At 44.6% G+C, this 18,033-nt stretch overlaps 1 protein-coding gene across 1 annotated transcript in view; it reads left to right on the top strand.

The window, feature by feature from the left end:
• LOC122810775 (transcription activator BRG1-like) overlaps window positions 1-18,033 on the top strand; it is a 1,556,036-nt gene that overhangs the window by 1,398,620 nt on the left and 139,383 nt on the right. The window contains exon 21 of the mRNA XM_044082336.1: window positions 4,855-5,028. Within this exon, the coding sequence (XP_043938271.1) occupies window positions 4,855-5,028 (174 nt within the window). The remainder of the gene's footprint in view (window positions 1-4,854; window positions 5,029-18,033) is intronic.

The following is an 18,033-nucleotide window of genomic DNA, read 5'->3' as shown; positions in this document are numbered from 1 at the left end:
TACTTTCCCTCTCATTTGCTGAAGTTTTTGTTCAGAATCTGCATGTGTAATGCCTTATCTGCATACAGCAACTTTGTTGATCTTTCACCTCAGACCCGTTTGCTGTTGCAGTCCATCACCAGCTTGAACAGCAGTGGGCTCAGAGTGGACTCCTTATGCACTCTCATTTCCACAGGATCCTTAATCTGAACACTATTCGTACTTGCCATTGGGTCCTTGTACATAGCCTTCACTAATTCTGCCAGTGTTTCCAGGACTATGAACCTTCTCAGGACTGCTCAAATCAACATGCATGGGATCTTGTCATGCCCTTCCTCCAACTCTAAGAATGCCTAGTTGGACTCTCTCCTCATCTGTATCATCTTCTCAACTATGTCTGATGGCAAACATTGGGTCAGGTTGCATCCTGACCTGAATTCAAACTGCTCATCTTTTCTCCCACCATGTTTTAGTTTTATTCACCCCCTCATGTACTTGCATTGTGACAGGAGTTTGATACTTCTATACTGCCCACAGTTGTGAATGTCCCCTTTGTTCTTGTTCATTGGCATTTGAGTGCTCATTCCCAGTCATCTAGGGGTATGCCTCTGTCCGTACTTGAATGTGTACCCTCTAGAGACATTTCTCCTGTAACTTACCCAATACTTTGATCATATCTGCTGTGAGCCGTGACCTCATTTGAGCCTGTGGTTTTCCCTGACTTACTTTTCCTTACTACTGTTCATGGGTGGGCTACTCCTCCTCTTTCATCAACCATGTCTGTGGCAGCAGGGCTTCTGTGAGGTTTTCTTCATTCAGAAGCTGCTTGAAGTACTCCTCCTGCCTGCCTTTGATGTCCTGTGGACTTGAGTAGATTGTTGCTGGCATCCGTAAAGAAAGGTATCTGATTACTATCTTTATCTTTCTATCTTTGCCTTGCACCCTGATAAGAGGTTCTTTGTGCCACCTGCTAAGTCATTTTCCATTAGCTGGTAGAGTTCCTCTCTTGCCTTGTTTTCTGTTATGACAGCTTATTTAGCCTCTTCGTTATCCAAGCGGTGTTCCTTCTTAGATTGGTCTATATTTTCTATGTCCCACTTTTTCCTGCACTCCTTGCTTTAGGTAGCTTTCTGGACTTCTATATTAAACCACCAGCTTTCCCTGTGTGCCTTATTTCCATATGTGGTTTGATCACATATGTGTTTATAGTTTGCACACATGGTGTTTGAAACTTTGTCATTCATATTCATCTTTTCTTGTCTTCATCTTGAGGTACTAGATCCCTTGAGTATGTCCTGTAATGTATGTACTTTCTTCACTTTGTCTCTGTTGACCTTGTAGCGCCTCTGATCACTACTTGCAGCCGAATTTTGCCACCAATGGTTTATGCTGTAGGATGACTTTTTCCACTAGGGATGAATTTGCTGTCTCTAATTCCACCCCAGTACCTTTTCCTTACTAGGTGGAAGTCTCCCGAGTCGCTTGTTAGTCATTCTTGTTTGTGATCCTGTGACTGTTTTGCTGAATCATTAGTGTTACTATCCCATAAATGCCTTTCAGTGCATTCATAAGTGCTACACGTTAAACTCACCATTTCTGGTTTTAATGGAATAGCCCAGAACACATTAGTTTCTGAAGAAAATTCTGTGTTAAATGATTGTAGGTAAGTTATCCTTGTTGCTTAAAATCTTCCAAGTTTATCACTGTACTAACAGGTCAGTTACAGTGGTGTTGAAATGTTCATGTGAGACATTAGCTGCTCAAGTTCAGCAGTAGCCAGGACATCAAACTACAGGAGAGGAGTTATGCCATCCGTTTGCAAGCTCTCCACTTTGGGGTAGGATAAACCTTCCAGAATCTTTAGTGTCTGTTAATGCAAGCCAAGTGGACTTTTTGGGGTCCTTGTATTTGGAGTAATGCCTTGTACTATCTAGAGTCTAGAAATTGGGATAGGTGGGTAACACTGCAGTATTAGCTAGTCTTAACTGTGTTGTTCCCTCATCAACATGACTGTCTGTGGGTAAAGCCGTGGACTGTCTGCAAATATCTTTAGCAATGGCTGAATAACACTTCATTTGCCAAATAGGGGTGGGTGGGTGGGTGTGTGTGTGTGTGTGTGTGCGCGCGCGCGCGTCTGTGGTATGTTGCTATTTTCTTTCATCTTATTAGGTGCCACTGACTAGTGAAAGGTGAAGCACTGTAGATGGTCATTTTATTGATCACTACTGCAGTAGCCTTATCTGTATGTTAGATGTAACAGATGTCCAGCTTTCAAAATTTCAGGACACCTTCCAAGTGCTTTAAACCATTAGACATCTTAAGCTGAATTGGCTAAAAAAATAGGTTTGCGCTCCAAACCTTTGAGCTTTCGTGACCATTGAGAGTGGGATGCTGAGCCCTGAGAGGACATAGCTAGGAGTAAAAGTACATACATATCCTGATAAAAAAAGTGGGGTGGAAGGAAGTAGCTGCTACTGCAGCAGTGATTATTTAAACATCTGCTGTTAAGGTAAGTTTACTTGCACAGTTGAACTATGTCATATTGATCACTGCTGCATTAGTGTTAACGGTACTTTTCCGTTAACGGGGCAACAGGTACTTCCTGATTGCCTCTCGTTTTCAGATGATGGAAGTGAAAAGTGATGTTCATCAGCCAAATGGGAAAGAAATGAAGCAGCGCGGGAGTGTCTGAATGTTTTACAATTGTTAAAGTGCAGCAATTAAAGTATAACCAAAGGGTAACAGTTCATAAAGGGAAAATATTACAACGCGTTTGTTCACACACTCACATTCACACTCCCTTCTAGGCATGTTGAAAACCCAGCGCATTACAGGAATATGTTACTTAAAGACCACTACAGTCTATTTAATTTTAATTTTTTTGGGGGGGGGTGGCATTCAGCTAATACCGGCAATCAGTTCAGTGAGACACTTGATTTTTCTCCGAAGATTGCATGCTAATTCACTTCCTTTTAAACCCAGTTTGCGTGCATTATATCCGAGTAAGACAAGTCTGTAAGTCAAAAGATTGTCATTTATTAAATGTGATCGACCACACTTAATAAATTTGAGAAGAAATTGTGTGTGGTGTACCCACTTCAGTAACAGCTGAACGATCAACGTCATAATGAGCGGTAGGATTCCAAATGCTCATGACTGTTGCCCCGATAACGGAAAAGTACGGTGTTAATGTAAATTACCCTAGTTTACATTACAACATTACAACATTTTGGAGGTGGAAGGGGAACTGTTTAGGAGCCCTTTGAGAAATGGTCCTGGCAAAGCCGGATCAAGACCTAGAGAAGGAAATGACCATGTGGAGGGTGCACTGAAGCTTTGAAAGCTGTTTGATTTTTCCTTGGCAAGATATCCCATATTGCTAAAGCTAATGCAGCAGTGAACATTTGAACATCTGCTGTTATGTTAAGTTTACTTGCACCAACTGTATTTATCAAGGTAGGAGTTTGCATATGCCAGTACAGTAAGGGAGTGGAAAGGCTCTTAAAAAATAAATTTGGATTGAAAAAAAAAATTGTTGGCTCACCATCTGTTCTGGTGTCTTTAACAGCTCTTTCATGGCTTCTTAGATGCATCTGTTTATGGGGTTTAGCATTTTTGCAGTCTTATAATTTTATCAGTTGTTTTCAGAGAATTAAAGCAATGCATTTGGATTTTTTTTACCAAGCACTTTTCGTGTATGTTTAGTATTTTCTACTGTAAAAAGTATAGCTAACGTAGTTCAAGCATTGTTTTGTAATTTTATTGAGTAACTTGGTCTTGTAAATAAGAATTTCATAGTAAGCAGTCTGTGAATGTGATGTCTTCATTACCACTATTGCAATGTGCATTTAGCCTGTGCAGTTCTAAGCATAAGCACTTCATTTGTCTAGAATGATTATCTTTGATGCTTTTAGATGTTTGAATGTATGTGGGCACCAGATAGAAAAATTCATTAGATTGTCTGATACCCCCCTTGTGTAGCTCATTGTCATGGAAGAGCTGGACTCTGTCCTGGCATTCAGTGTGTGCAAAGTATAGAAACTAACCCCTGATGGAACATTAGTCTTTTACAGGACTTGCGCACTCACCCATGGTTCTCTGCTTCACCTTCGAGGATGACTGACCTTGAGAATGTCTTTGAGAAAGAAACTATAAAACCAAGGAAAATGTGCAGACACAGGGAGGATATGCAGGCTATACACAGAAGGCACTACAGCTAAGAATCAGACTACAAAATTGAGCCTTTAAAAGAAAAAAAAATCTTAGATTAGCTTAGTGTGGCGTTCCATTCATATCTATAGTTGGACCCACACGTTTCTTCTAATCATGCTTGAACCTGTGGCTCTGTTAAGTGGAGTGAACTGGAAGATGACATTGTTGGATTAATGAAGTGTCTTGCAGCAACATATTTGCATTCTCTGGGTAATGTGTATGAACTGTATGCTAATAGCAGAACTGTGATCAGAAGCTTCAGTGTTGGATCCAGAGCAGTTTTCTGATATTTAGCATTTTACTTTATTCATCTTGAAGCCTAAGTAAGAGCCAGATATTCTGATGCATTTTATTACTTGGCAAACCACTTCATTTTGTTCTGTCCCAGTGGTGCATCAGTTTGAGGCTTGAAGGATACATACTTTATCGAAAAGTTGTCACTTGAAATGATATTGAATATGTTAAGTATTTTCTGTCATTACTGTTTCTTTTGCCTTGTAACTTGGGTCATACCTGAAAAGGGTTATTGTACCATGTACTTACCCAGTTAAATGCGTGTATAAATATACACTGCAGTGTACAGAGCAGTGTGTGCCAGGGATTGTATTATAACATAGCAGATTTCTCATGTGCTTGATCTTTTTTAGTGCATCTTGTAGTTAGTTATCTCAAAATTATTTATTGTTTTTTCCAATAGCCCGTTCAGTTAAGGTTAAAATTAAACTAGGCAAGAGGGAGAGAGGCTCAGAGAGGGGCAAAGGCCGTCGACGTCTAGGTCGTGGGTCTCGAGCCAGGCCGATTGTCAGTGATGATGATAGTGAAGAGGAACAGGATGAAGTAAGTACCTAATGAAATGAAATAAAAAAATGTATTTTTGTCTGTTTTGAATTTGCTGTTGTCATCGCAGTACATATACTTCATGTCAGTTGCCTTAAATCCTGACCCTGATCAAACTTGTAACTGTATCAAAAGAGGAACAAAGATTGTTTGCCTGCCTTTTTGCAGCCAGGATAATTTGCAATTGAGATTAATGAGCTTTTGATGTCTGCATTCAATCCAGTCATTATTTGAGTCACTAGTTGGTGGCTTCTTTTTACATCCTGTTTACCTTATTTCAGCCTTAAAACATACATAAGGAAGCAGTTGATGGCAAACATTCCTGAACAGTTAGCCAGCTAATATTTGTTAAAAGTCTGACTTCTGTGATCTTCACAGCTTTATTTGACGTCATTCTAGTCACTTGCTGCAGTATTCATAACCTTTTAAGGGGTTGGGAGGTTGGCCTAATGGTTAAGGTGTTTGCCTTACAAACATAAGGTACAGGGTTTGAATCTCTCAGGGGATAATTGGCTAGGCTTCAAATGACTCGCAAGGGCAGTTAGCCTAGTACTAATCTATGAACCTATGAACCTGAGGGATCTCCTGCCAGAAGGTGAACTGTCGGCCAGTGTATAAAATTCTTGTACTGCTCAAGGGTACATGGTACGTCAGACGTAGGACATAAAAGCGACGTATGCACATACATTCCTCAGAACTTTTCTGCTGCCAGTCAGAATGCTTTTTTTGACGTTTTTTTTTTTTTTTTTTTTTTTTTTTTTTTTTTTAGTGATTGTGACTTCACCTTTTCTCAGATAAAGTCCCTGTTGGGGAAAATTTTCTCTTTACTGCTGTTTTGGTTATGTCATCCAAGAAGAGCAAGTGCCAGTGTGGGGGACAAATTTCAAATAAGTACAGTCCTCTACGGTCTCTCTCTTGCTTAGGGCCTAGCCACGACCATAAGTTCTGTAGCATTTGCCAGTCCTTCGTACCCAACACCCTTAGAAAAAATGCCTCTCTTCTCTTGCTATCTGTATAGAGAACCAACTGCTCAAGTTGTTAACTGAACATATGGACGGTACCTCTGGGTCCGATGCTGAGCCGGTAAAGCACAAGGCCAAGAAACCTCAGCCTGTGGCTGCCGCTGCACCTCCGCCATCAGATGCATCTCCTGATGTGTTGGTCAACCCAGAGGCACATCCGACTTCAGGTACAGATTCACAAGCCGAGCCCAGTTCTTAGGCCGCTTTGACTTCAACCATGAGCTTGTCTTTGGGAGGAGAATAGGCATCCAATCAGGATGTCACAGGGAACCTATGCTTGTTATTACGGCGGGCCCTAGGGGGGGTACCACGAACTCTAGTAAGAGAGGAAACTGAGTCACACACTTTTGAATGCAGACCTTTATCCAGCCCTCTGACGTTGCATAAAATTGTTTCTTTTGCCAAGAAAAAACAAGGTTTTGTTCCCTGCTAGCTCTTACAGATTGGCAGGCCTTTTCTCAAGCCGCCTTCTCTGCTTGCTCCTACTTCTGCTCCCTTTCCTTCTGAGAAAAGGATTAGGGACAAAGATTCTTCTGATGATTTTTCCTCTAATGAAGAGGAATCCTTGGATTACTCAACACAAATTCCCTCTCAGGAATGTTTCCCTGAAGAGGAATCAGTCAGTGTCGATTCCCCTGTGGAAAAAATTTCATTTGGCAAAACTGTTGGGAAAATGGCAGAACACTAAGTGGGACACCTCCCAAATTTCTGATGTCCAAAAAAGATACTATCAGCTTCTACAAGCTGATCTCCCTAGACCTTCTGTAGTTCCACCAGTGCATCCTGCTTTTCCAGATACCTTTTAGTAATGCTTCCCAAACCCCAGACTCTCAGGCCCCATCTCCCAAGAAGCCGGACCACTTCTACAAGGTCCCTGAGGATTGTAAATTCTGTGTGTCCTGCTGCAGACCCTGCAGTCATTTCTGTATCTACAGATAAGCCATCTTGGATGCTTCTCTCTACCACCCTCCTCCCATCAGACAAGGAGAGTAGAACACTTGAGAGAGAGGGGGGGAACAGGCTTATACTTCAGCCACCTTGACTTTCAGGGCCATTGATTATCAGATGCACATGACAAAGTATTCTTTAGAGCTTTTGTCTCGGGCATCAAGCACCACTTCAGATCTTCCAGATTCTGAAGTAAAAGCCTTGCTCCATTCTATCTTGGGAACTTCCTCCCAAGTGATTAGACACTCCATTAAATGAAGTAATGCTAAGGAGGTTTGTGCCAGGGCAGCTGCATAAGATTTTCCTGGCTTAGGTGACAGCCCCTCCAGGATGACTTCAAATCTAAATTAATGGATGCATCCTTAGACAATTCAGCCTTATTTGGTCCAGCAGCAGCTTCTCTAAGTGTTTGGCTGCTTGCTCTGAATTTTGTTAATCTCTGACTGCATTTTATTTTGAATTGAAACTTTTCTGTTATGGTTTTCTCACTTCTATTTTGCATCTCATTCTAGTATTACAGTTGTGTTCTATTGAAGTTTTAAGAGTTCTTGGCTAGGATGAGTTAAAAGCAAATTCCTTTCCAAACAGTGAATAATAAGAAGTTATGTACCTACCATAACGTTCCATGTTAGTTGTCTTCTCTCCTTCTTTCTTGCTGGATGGGTTCGGAGCCGATCCTCGGCTCCGACTCGGCCAATACTAAAGCTCGAGAGCTAATTCCACCGGCTCGAGGCTCCCCTATATCCCACAATGCTAGGCGGTAACTACTCAGATCTCGTTTGATAGCTATACCAAGCAATCCTAGTCTCCATAGAATGGAGTCGGGAAACCCACCTCAAACAATCTGCGTAAAGGAAAGGCAGACCTCAGTAAAGATAGAAGAGGTGGGAGAATGTGTGGGAGTAACAACTTTCGGAAGAAAACACAAAGAATTCGGTCGGTCTGTCCAGGCTTGGGGAAGGAGGGTGGGGCGAAGAAAGAAGGCGAAGAAGACAACTAACATGGAACGTTATGGTAGGTACATAACTTCTTAATGTTAAGTTGTCAATCTCGCCTTCATTCTTGCTGGATGGGACCGCGTCCCTAGCACCTTATCCCGGGTGGCCTATCGGAACAGACTCTTGAGAACAGTGGAACCAAATTTGGCACGGCTTCTGGAAACCATGTCCAATTTGTAATGTGAAATGAATGTATGAGGAGAAGCCCAGGTGGCTGCTGCACAGATTGAATCTATTGGCAACCTGTCTTGAAAAGCTACGGATGTAGCTAATGCCCTAGTTGAATGAGCTCTAGGTCTTGAGGGTAGTTTTTGATGTCTGATCTCATAGATGAAGGTAATTGTAGAGGTGAGCCATCTAGAAAGGGATACTTTAGTGACTGGAAGGCCCAATTTACCTTCCGCATATGACAGAAACAATTGATCAGATTTCCTGAATTGTTTAGTCCTGTCTAAGTAATATCTCAGTTGGCGATGAACATCTAAAAAATGTAGCTTTTGTTCTGACCTATTTGAATAGTTAGGGAAAAAAACAGGGAGATCAATAACTTGGTTTAGGTTAATTTGAGAAGAATTTTTTGGTAAAAAGGATGGATTAGTACGGAGGGATAACCCTGTCTTTGTGAAAAAGTAAGTAAGGAGGACGACTGCACAGAGCATGGAGTTCGGATACTCTTCTCGCTGAAGTTATAGCTACCAGAAAAAGTGTCTTCCAAGAAAGCAACTTCAGAGAACATGAAGCCGCCGGTTCGAAGGGGGGAAGAATTAAAGATGCCAGAACCAAGTTCAAATCCCATTGAGGTGGGGGGTCTTTGATTGGAGGTTTGAGAAGAAATACACCCCCTTAAGAAGGCTTTACAGAGTTTGTGAGACATGATGCTGGATTCTGAAACACCAACATGAAAATTTGATATGGCAGCCAATTGAACTCTGATGGTTGATGCAGAAGATCCTAAATGAAAGAGTTCTGCTAGAAAGTCTAAAATAGACTGGATAGGTGCAGTAAAGGGATCTATGTTTTTCGATGATGCCCAAAAGGAAAAACGTTTCCATTTGCTAGTATAAATCTGCCGGGTAGAAGATTTATGAGAGGCTATCAAGATATCTCGGACCGAGCGAGATATTGAGGGAAGCCTGGCTAAGGTTGGAATCGGAGAAACCACGCTGTGAGGTTTAGAGAAGACAGAGATTGGTGCAGCTGACCCGATTGATGGGTGATCAGATCTGGTACTGGGTCCAGATGCCAAGGCTGCTCCAAAAGGTAACGATGAAGAAAGGGAAACCATATCTGTCGAGACCAGTAAGGGGCAATGAGGATCATTGTCACTCTCAAGGCGATGGCTTTCTGAATTAGTTGAGGTATCAGTGGAAAGGGGGGAAAGGCATACAGAAGTCCCCGGGGCCAATCGTGGACTAGAGCGTCTCTGGTGGGATGGCCTGGTAACGGGAAGAGAGTGAAGAAGTCGTGACACTTGCTGTTTTGGGGAGTAGCAAAAAGATCGCAGCAAGGCTGGCCCCACCTTAGGAATACTTCTTCTAGAACTGACTTCTTTAGAGACCACTCGTGTGGCATGAGAATTGCTCTGCTCAATTTGTCTGCAATAACGTTGGATTTCCGGGGAATATCGTTGCTATCAGAAAACGCTGAGAAGAGATCGCCCATTGCCAAAGTCTGAGTGCTTCTCGACATAAAGGGTATGATCTGGTTCCGCCTTGTTTGTTGATGTACCACACTACGGACATCTTGTCCGTTTGAATTGCAATAGTCCCCGTGGGAAGAGAGTCGTGAAGGGCTTGCAACGCTAAAAGCACTGCTCTCATCTCTAAGACATTTATGTGCAAGTGGCACTCGAAGGTTGCCACGTGCCCTGGACTGTCCTGCCCTGATAATGCCCCCCCCACCCGATCAGGGAGGCATCTGTTGTCAACGTGGCAACTGGGGGGGGAAGAGTGAAGGGTCTTCCTCGGAGAAGTTGAGGTGATGTGATCCACCAAGACAGTTGATTCTTGCATGCTTGAGTTATCAATATGGTATGGGACATCGGAGTTGTTGAAAGGACCATTGAGTAAACAGCATCCATTGGAGGATCCTCATGTGAAAGCGAGCTAAGGGGAGAAGGGGAATAGCTGCTGCCATGAGTCCTAGTACCTTCAACACCAGTCTGGCTTTGACTTTGACACATTGTAAGAGAAGGGACACTTGGTTCTGAATGTCTGACACCCTCTGCTCTGTGAGTCTGGCTGAAAGAGTCCGTGTATCTAAGGTGGCGCCTATAAAATAATAGACTGACAAGGCGACAAGGCAGATTTTTCGAAATTTATTGAAATGCCTAGAGCTTGACAAGATTGGATGGTGAAGTCCCTGGATAGGAGAAGCTGATGTCTGGTGGTGGCAGTAAGGAGCCAGTCGTCCAGATACGGAAACACCTGGAATCCTTGACGTCTCAAGTGAGCCGTGACCACTGCCATGCATTTGGTGAACACACGGGGCTGTAGTGAGACCAAAGGGCAGGGCCCTGAATTGGTAGTGACTGGCTCCCAGCCTGAAGCGGAGATATCTCCTGAGCGCCTGTTCATTTTGATGTGGTAGTACGCGCCCTGAAGATCTATCGAGCACATCCAATTGTCCTGACCCAAGAAGGGTAGAATGGACTGTAGCGTGACCATCCGAATTTCGCTCTTTTGACAAACTTGTTTAAGTAGCTGAGATCCAGTATGGGTCTCCAGTCCCCTGTTTTTGGTACCAAAAAGAATTTGGAGTAGATTCGGATCCTTGCTGGTCTGCCGGACTGATTGGATGACTCTTTTTGATAGCAGCTTTGAAATTTCTAATGCTGCTTGTTCCCTTAGACCGGGTGGAACGTCTGGAAGGGATCTTTTTGGTTGGGTTGGAATGTGAATGAAGGGAATTTTGTAACCCTCGGATATGATCGACTGTACCCATTTGTCTTGAGTAAGGGAAAGCCAGGCTTTTGGGTACAGTGATAACCTTCCCCCGACTGCCTCCGAAGGTGGACAGCCGGGCAGCCCCTCAGGGGTGCTGAAAGGGTTTGTCAGAGAACATTTCTCTGCTGCCCTGGTTTTGCGGACCTCCTCTGCCTCTAGGGAGGCGTCTATTATTATTCCCCCCTCTGCCTCTAGAGGGGAATCGGCCTTGTGCGTCAGATGAGACTCCCTGGGATTGTTTATGAACCACATCTTTCCTCCCCTTTGACCTTTGGGATAGGGTCTAGAAGGGGTAGAAAAACGGACTCCTACAGCAGAGAGAGTCTTACCTTCTACCTCGTACCTGGTCAATGTATCCTTCACCTGTGGACCAAACAAGGATGATCCATCAAAGGGAGAACTGGTGAAGGACGCCTTGAAAGGGTCCGCAAAGTTGCATAGCCGCATCCAGGCGTGCCTTCGTAAGGCAACACCTGTGCCTGCGGCTTTACTCGCCCCATCTGCTGCGTATGAGACCAGCCGCATGGAGGAGTTAACGATGGAATTTAGGGTTGCCAACTGGGAGTTCATTGTGTCTTTGAACCCCTCAGCTGTAAGATCCTTCATCAGTTCACCCATATCCTTGAGTAAATCTCTTTGGAGACGAGTGAAGTGGCATAAGTAGTTCAGCGACCGCATTGAAAAGGTCGCTGACGAGAACATCCGCTTGCCGTACCTGTCCATGGTCCTAGATTCCTTATTAGGAGGATGGACAGGAACCGAAGGATCAGCTAACTCCTTCTTTGTGGCCGCAGCCACCACCATGGCATCAACAGGGACACCTTTGGATAAAAACTCTTTGTCTTTGGGGGCAGTAATAAATTTGGATGGTCTCCTCGGGGTGGGTTCCACTGAGTCAGGAGCCGTCCAAGCCTTCCTTGCCACCACTTCCATAAGGGGGTCAAAGGGAGGGGACACCCAGGAGGTAGAAGGGCGAGAACCAAACGCCTCAAGATACACTGACTCATCCTCCGAAGGATTAAGGGCTGGCCAGTTCCCCCTCTGTTTCAGGATCTCAAGGATGTCAGCAAAGGAGACATCCTCAGAGGGGGATCGAGGGGACCCTTCGGATTCCTCTAAGTCAGTGTCAGAGGTGATAGACTCAGGGGAGTCAATGTGCTTCCTCTTGCACTGCCTCTTCCTTGGGGGATCTCCTGCAGGGTCAGGAGAGGCCTCGGAAGAGGAGGAAATTCCCAATGGGGAATCTTGAGGAGTTGGCTCTCTGCGGTCTGGGATAAGGGGGTGAGTAGAAATCACCGCAGGCACTGTAGATGGAGGGGCTGAAGGAGCTGACTGTGGGGCAGAACCTGGTTCTAGCACGCTCCGCATGACCTCGAAGGCACCCCTGTCAGGCAAGGCCCGAGGCCCTCGCTCCAAAGAGACAAGGACCTCCTCCGGCACCGACAGAGACGGCTCCGAAGCCGATGTCGGAGCTGAACTCACCAACGCCGAAGCCCCGAGAGGGAGAGCGGGGTCGGACAAGGGTCCGATGCCACTCGCCCCCTCGGAGCAGACGAGGGAAGCTCGGCGAGATCCCTCCAAAGAGGAGATCGGGGCAGACGACGGAGCCGAAATGGAAGGTATCGGATCCGACGCACCGACAGTCATGGCTCCGACAAGCCTTGGCTCCGAACTCGAAGGAGTCTGAGGAGGAATGTATTGGGGAACGGGAATAGCCCCTGACTGGTGAGTCGGGCTATGCAGCATTTGGGCCAGTGTCTCGGACTTGAGAAGTCTACTTACCACCCTCTGCAAATCATGGTCTGATAACCTGGAAGACCGAGAGGAATGAGTTTTGTGACTTCGCTCCGAAAGGAGAGGGGATCCTGGCGCCGAGTGCACGGATCCGATAGAGGGGGACCTGGACCTCTTTCTCGAATGTGGCTCCGATAAGACTTTGTCGGCTCCGATACCCTTATCAGCCTGGGCTCCAGCCGGAGCCGAGGTAACAGTATGAGGCTTAGAAACATCGGCTCCAGCCGGAGCCGATGTCGAAACCTGCTTAGACTTCTCAGCAGTCGACTCAGGAGCAGGAGCCGACTGCTTGGAAGTTTTTGAAGGCTTCCCCGACACAGATTGAGTCTGGGGGCCTTCAGGCTTTAATAAGCCCCGCAAGATAAGTTTATTCTTGCGTTCCTGCAGGACTCTAGGGCTAAATCCATGACAAAAAGCACAAGAGTCCTGCAGGTGCAAAGGCCCCAGGCAATACACACAAGAAGTGTGACCATCTGTCAGAGACATTTTCTGACAGCACGAGTCACACTTCTTGAAGCCTGAGACCTTGTCTTTAGACATAGTGAAAAAAGAGAGGCTAACACACACAAACACAATCCAGACACTCTCTACAGATAAATTAAAAATAAAATATTAATGTTAATACAGAAACGCACACACACAAGCCCCTACAACACTAATCTAATAAGGGACTAGGGTGAGGGAAGGGCCGAAGGCCTAGAACAAGGGTAAAAAGGGAAGGGCTTGACAAATAGGGGTCGATATATCTAAAAGTTAAATTTAAAGTAAAGGATATGTATTAGAACTAAAAAGGGGGGGTTATTAGCAGTACCTAAAAGTAAATTTGACTAACCTGCCTGAGCCGGTAGAAAAGCACACCTCGTCAGCTATAGCGGCAAACGAGATCTGGGTAGTTACCGCCTAGCATTGTGGGATATAGGGGAGCCTCGAGCCGGTGGAATTAGCTCTCGGGCTTTAGTATTGGCCGAGTCGGAGCCGAGGATCTGCTCCGAACTCATCCAGCAAGAATGAAGGCGAGATTGACAACTTAACATCATCAGTTAATTAGTGGGAGGAGCTAAGAAACAGCATTTTTTTTATTTATTTAGAAATACCTCTATTTAGCTGAAGTGTTTGGCCTGCTTGCTCTAAATATTGCTGGTCTCTGGCTGCATTTTCCCTCCCATCCCATTCTTGTGTTAAATTTGGTGGCTTTTAAGTTGCCCGCCCGTACTATAAATCTCATTTTGGACACTCAAATGTCCCATCTCATCAGCTCATTCTATTGAGTACAGAGAAATCATTTGGGAAGGCCTCACCCTCTTAGTTTCTCAACTTTGAATTATCGTGTTTCCTCCCTTCCAACGTAACATAAAAAATTGCACTTTATTCAGCTGCTTTTACTGTATTTGTGTTTCTTCCTACTTTATTAGTTTTGCTGCTTGTTCTTAAAAGTATTCAGTTGCATTTATTTTGCTGCATTTATCACTGCTTGTTAGTAGCCTGATTAAATTGTAATTGTTCTAAGCCTTTTGGTTAAAGCACTTGGGCTTCATGCCAGTTAGGAAGGTTTGTGTTCTACACTCTTGTAGCAGGAGAGGTAGCTTACATCATTCTAAGTTGGGAATTGCTGGTTGAAGGCTTAGTATGTCTGTTATTCTAAAAGTGTCTTACTTCTGGTTTAAGCACTTGGGCTTCAGGCCAGTTATTTTAAGGTTTGTGGTCTACACTCTTGTGGGAGAAGAGGGTAGATTCCTCCCTTTTGAGCTGGGAATTGCTGGTTGAAAGGTTATTGTGCCTGCTTATTTGAACTGTTTTTTTTTTTTCTGAAATTGGTGTCCTTTGTTGTAGCATAGACTAGATTCAGACCTGCTGAATCTAGCTCTGTTTGTATAACATGAGCACTAAATCAGTCCATCTTTTGTTGGGGAGGGTTCCCCTGCACCCTAGTGGTAGGAGTGTGCAGTTAGAACTCATCTAATTGAAGGTTGCCAGAACAGAGCTCAGTTTTGAGCTTTTGTGCTGTTTAATTGGTTAATTTGTTTAAATCAGTTTGCTATTGTTATATTTAAGTGTGTATTTGTTTCCCGTGTGTTAAATCGATCTAAAGAGAGTTTAAATATCTTTAGTATAGTCTGGTTACAGGTTTTGCTGCATCCAGATTGGTTTGTGATTCCTCCGTTTCCTGCTACACCATCTTGTGTTGGCTGGGGCCTGCCTGCACTTAGTGGGATTAAGTGAAATGGTTGGAACTGGTCTGGCATAGGGTGTTTAGCTAAGATCTCAGGGACAAGGGTTGATTGCTCAATTCCAGTATTTCTGTTTTACTTTTGCTTTTGTGGTATTTAAACCCCATGTTTGTGCTCGTTTGCGCATCACTGCTGCGCTGTTTTAACCCATAGCAAGGTACCTCAGCTACATTTATACTTACCAGCACTCCTGTGTAAGTGAGGGCCCTCCCTTGCAGCTACTGTATTGATTTTAAACAGCCCTACTCACACCTATAGGTACTCTACTGAGATAGTAACTGCTCTACTTTCCCTGACCTCTCTTCCACCGATTCTGACGACCATAGACTGACAATTTCCAGTGGTTTTTCCTGCTAGTCTGGTTGATATGGGCATCCTGAGACAGTGCAGCAACTGGCTCATGTACACAGACAACCCTCTACTACTACCACCTAGGAACACAATATGAGAGAGATGGAATTACATTAAGAACCTAGAATCCTTGCTGTCTCAATCACAAGCCAGTACATCTGGCACTGAGAAGGTTGTCTGCACAAACAGTACAAACACCACATGTCTCCCACCACCCACACCTGTACAACACACACCTACATATGCAGAGGTTCTCAACAAAAACATACCTAAACAAGAAACCTCTGAGGCAAAAACACACATGCACATCACACCCCGCAGCACCAAGCACCGCACATAGTACACACTCCTGTCTCTCTCAGCCTGTAAGGCCCAGCCACAACCCAACATACCAGCCATAGGAGAGACTGTCATGAGAGACACAGATGTGCTTCTCACTAGGCTAGACAAAGAGAAAGTCACAGTAAGTTGCTTGTCAGGTGCTAGAATCTGCCATATCACACAAGCACTCAAGTCTCTTAACAGGTACTTTTTTGACTCTTGTCTCCTAGTCTGTGTTGGTGTGAATGACTTGAGGCGTACCTGTCTGGACTATATGAAGAGAGAGAGGATTGAGCTCACTGAACGTGTCCCAGGCATGTATTTCCCTAGCCTTAAGCAGCATCCTACAGTCATGCAGAATGATGCCTGAATAAAAACAGAAAATGATTGACTTTAACAATTGGCTTAGTTTCTGGTGTCATTCCAAGGGGATCCAGTACCTGACAGCCTGGGAGGATGTGATTGACAGACCATGATGCTTTGCCAGAGATGGCCTTCATCTGTCCCCCCTGGGCTTCAGGCTTGTGGCAAAGGCTCTTTGCCTCCCCCATAGTGCCTTTTTTAGGCACGTCATGAGGGCAAAATTACCAATGTGAAAAATTATTCTAAATGAAATTTAAAGGTCATGCTGCTAAATGCTAGGAGTCTTAGCATGAAACTGTACTCATTGCAAACATTCCTCGCCCTGGAGGATGCTGACATTTGTGCAGTCACTGAAACCTATTTCAGAGCTGCGGAGAGCACGCCACCCTTACCAGTTTACTCATCCTGCCATACTTTCAGACCCCAAATGGAGGGTTGCAAAGCCAAAGGAGGTGGAGTTTCAATATTTATCAGACATACACACCTCCAGGCTGGTCAAATAGTATGATGCACAGGGGAGACACCAAGTGCAGTTTACTGTTGACAAAACACCTATTCAAATCATAGCCAGCTACAGACCCCCATCCATGACTCAGGATGCCCACTTCACCTATCTGCACTTGAATCCATCAAGATTCAACACTACACTGATCCTGTGTGACTTTAACTACCCAACCATAAAATGGAAGACCTATTCTAGCCCAAGTATGAACGCCCAGAGATCCCTTGACTTTGTCAATGCCAATGCATTGGATCAGCTGGTCAGCACCCCCATGAGAGGTGAAAATATCCTGGACCTGGTACTAACCAACATGAGTAGCTACTCTAACTACCTCTACAGTTTAATCCTCCTTGGTATGATCTGACCATAAAGTGATCACTTTAGAAGTCACCATCTCCCCTGAGCTGCCCTTGCCATTGTCAAACAAAAAAAAAAAAAAAATTTCCAAAGCTGACTACAATCTCCTGAGAGCAGGCATAAACAGCTTCACAGCCACCTTCCCTTCAGTTGGAACTAGCACTAATGCCCAAGCCTACACCAAAAAACTATGAGCACCTACATAGCTGTATGGATGTAGCAATACCTGACGAGAACAAGTCATCCTCAAGGAAGAGAAAACTTGTCTGGTGGACAGCAACAAATAAACTGTATAATAAAAGGAAAACAATTGCTGTCCAGTATCAGGAAGGGGCAGGTGCCAATTTGGAAGCAAACTCTCCATTGTCTGAACAAGCAAATAAGATCACTAGTGAAATTCTCTAAGGCTAACTTCGAGTCCAAATTGGTCACATCCACTATGGTCAGTCACAAGGCCTTCTTCACATACGCCCACAATCTCAAAGATAACACCCAAATCTCCTCTGAAATGGTGGTCAATAACACCACATACACAAATGCCATAGATATAGCCAACCTGCTGGCAGACAGGTTTAGTGAGAACTTCACACCCCTGCCCCCCCCCCCCCCCCATCAGTAAATCAGGACATCCCCAGCACCTGCATCCCTCCTCTCCTGACCATTGAGCAGCAGGTCTTTAATAATCTCTCAAAGGCAAGAAATACAGCCTCCATGGGACCTGACAACATCCCTGGCTGTGTCCTATATGAACTCGGGCATGAGCTCTTAGCACCATTAGGCACCCTATTCAACCAAAGCCTGAGCACCAGCTTTATCCCAGCCGATTGGAGGACAGTACTGTCATCAATCTACACAAAGGTGGAATGTCCATCGATCCAGGCAGTTATAGACCCATCAGCCTAGCTAGCCTGATCTGCAAGGTCATGGAACACATCATCATGGACTTTATAGACAAGGACAGTGGCAAACTCCAAACACTTGACCCCCACCCCCACCCCCCACAGTTTGGTTTTGTCAAAGGGAGATCGTGCCTGTTAAACTTTATGGACTTAGAAACAGTCACCAAAGCTATGGATAAGGGGAAGACTGTGCACACCCGCCTACCTTGACCTAGCCAAAACTTTCAACACTATTCCCCACTCTGGCATAATAGATAAGCTCCTAGCTAGACAACAA

Source organism: Protopterus annectens, chromosome 9.part0 (genome assembly GCF_019279795.1).
Source record: "Protopterus annectens isolate FY-2018-M chromosome 9.part0, PAN1.0, whole genome shotgun sequence".
NCBI classification, from domain to species: domain Eukaryota; kingdom Metazoa; phylum Chordata; order Ceratodontiformes; family Protopteridae; genus Protopterus; species Protopterus annectens.
The sequence above is the reverse complement of the archived record's forward strand: the minus strand, read 5'-3'. Positions and strand labels throughout refer to the sequence as shown.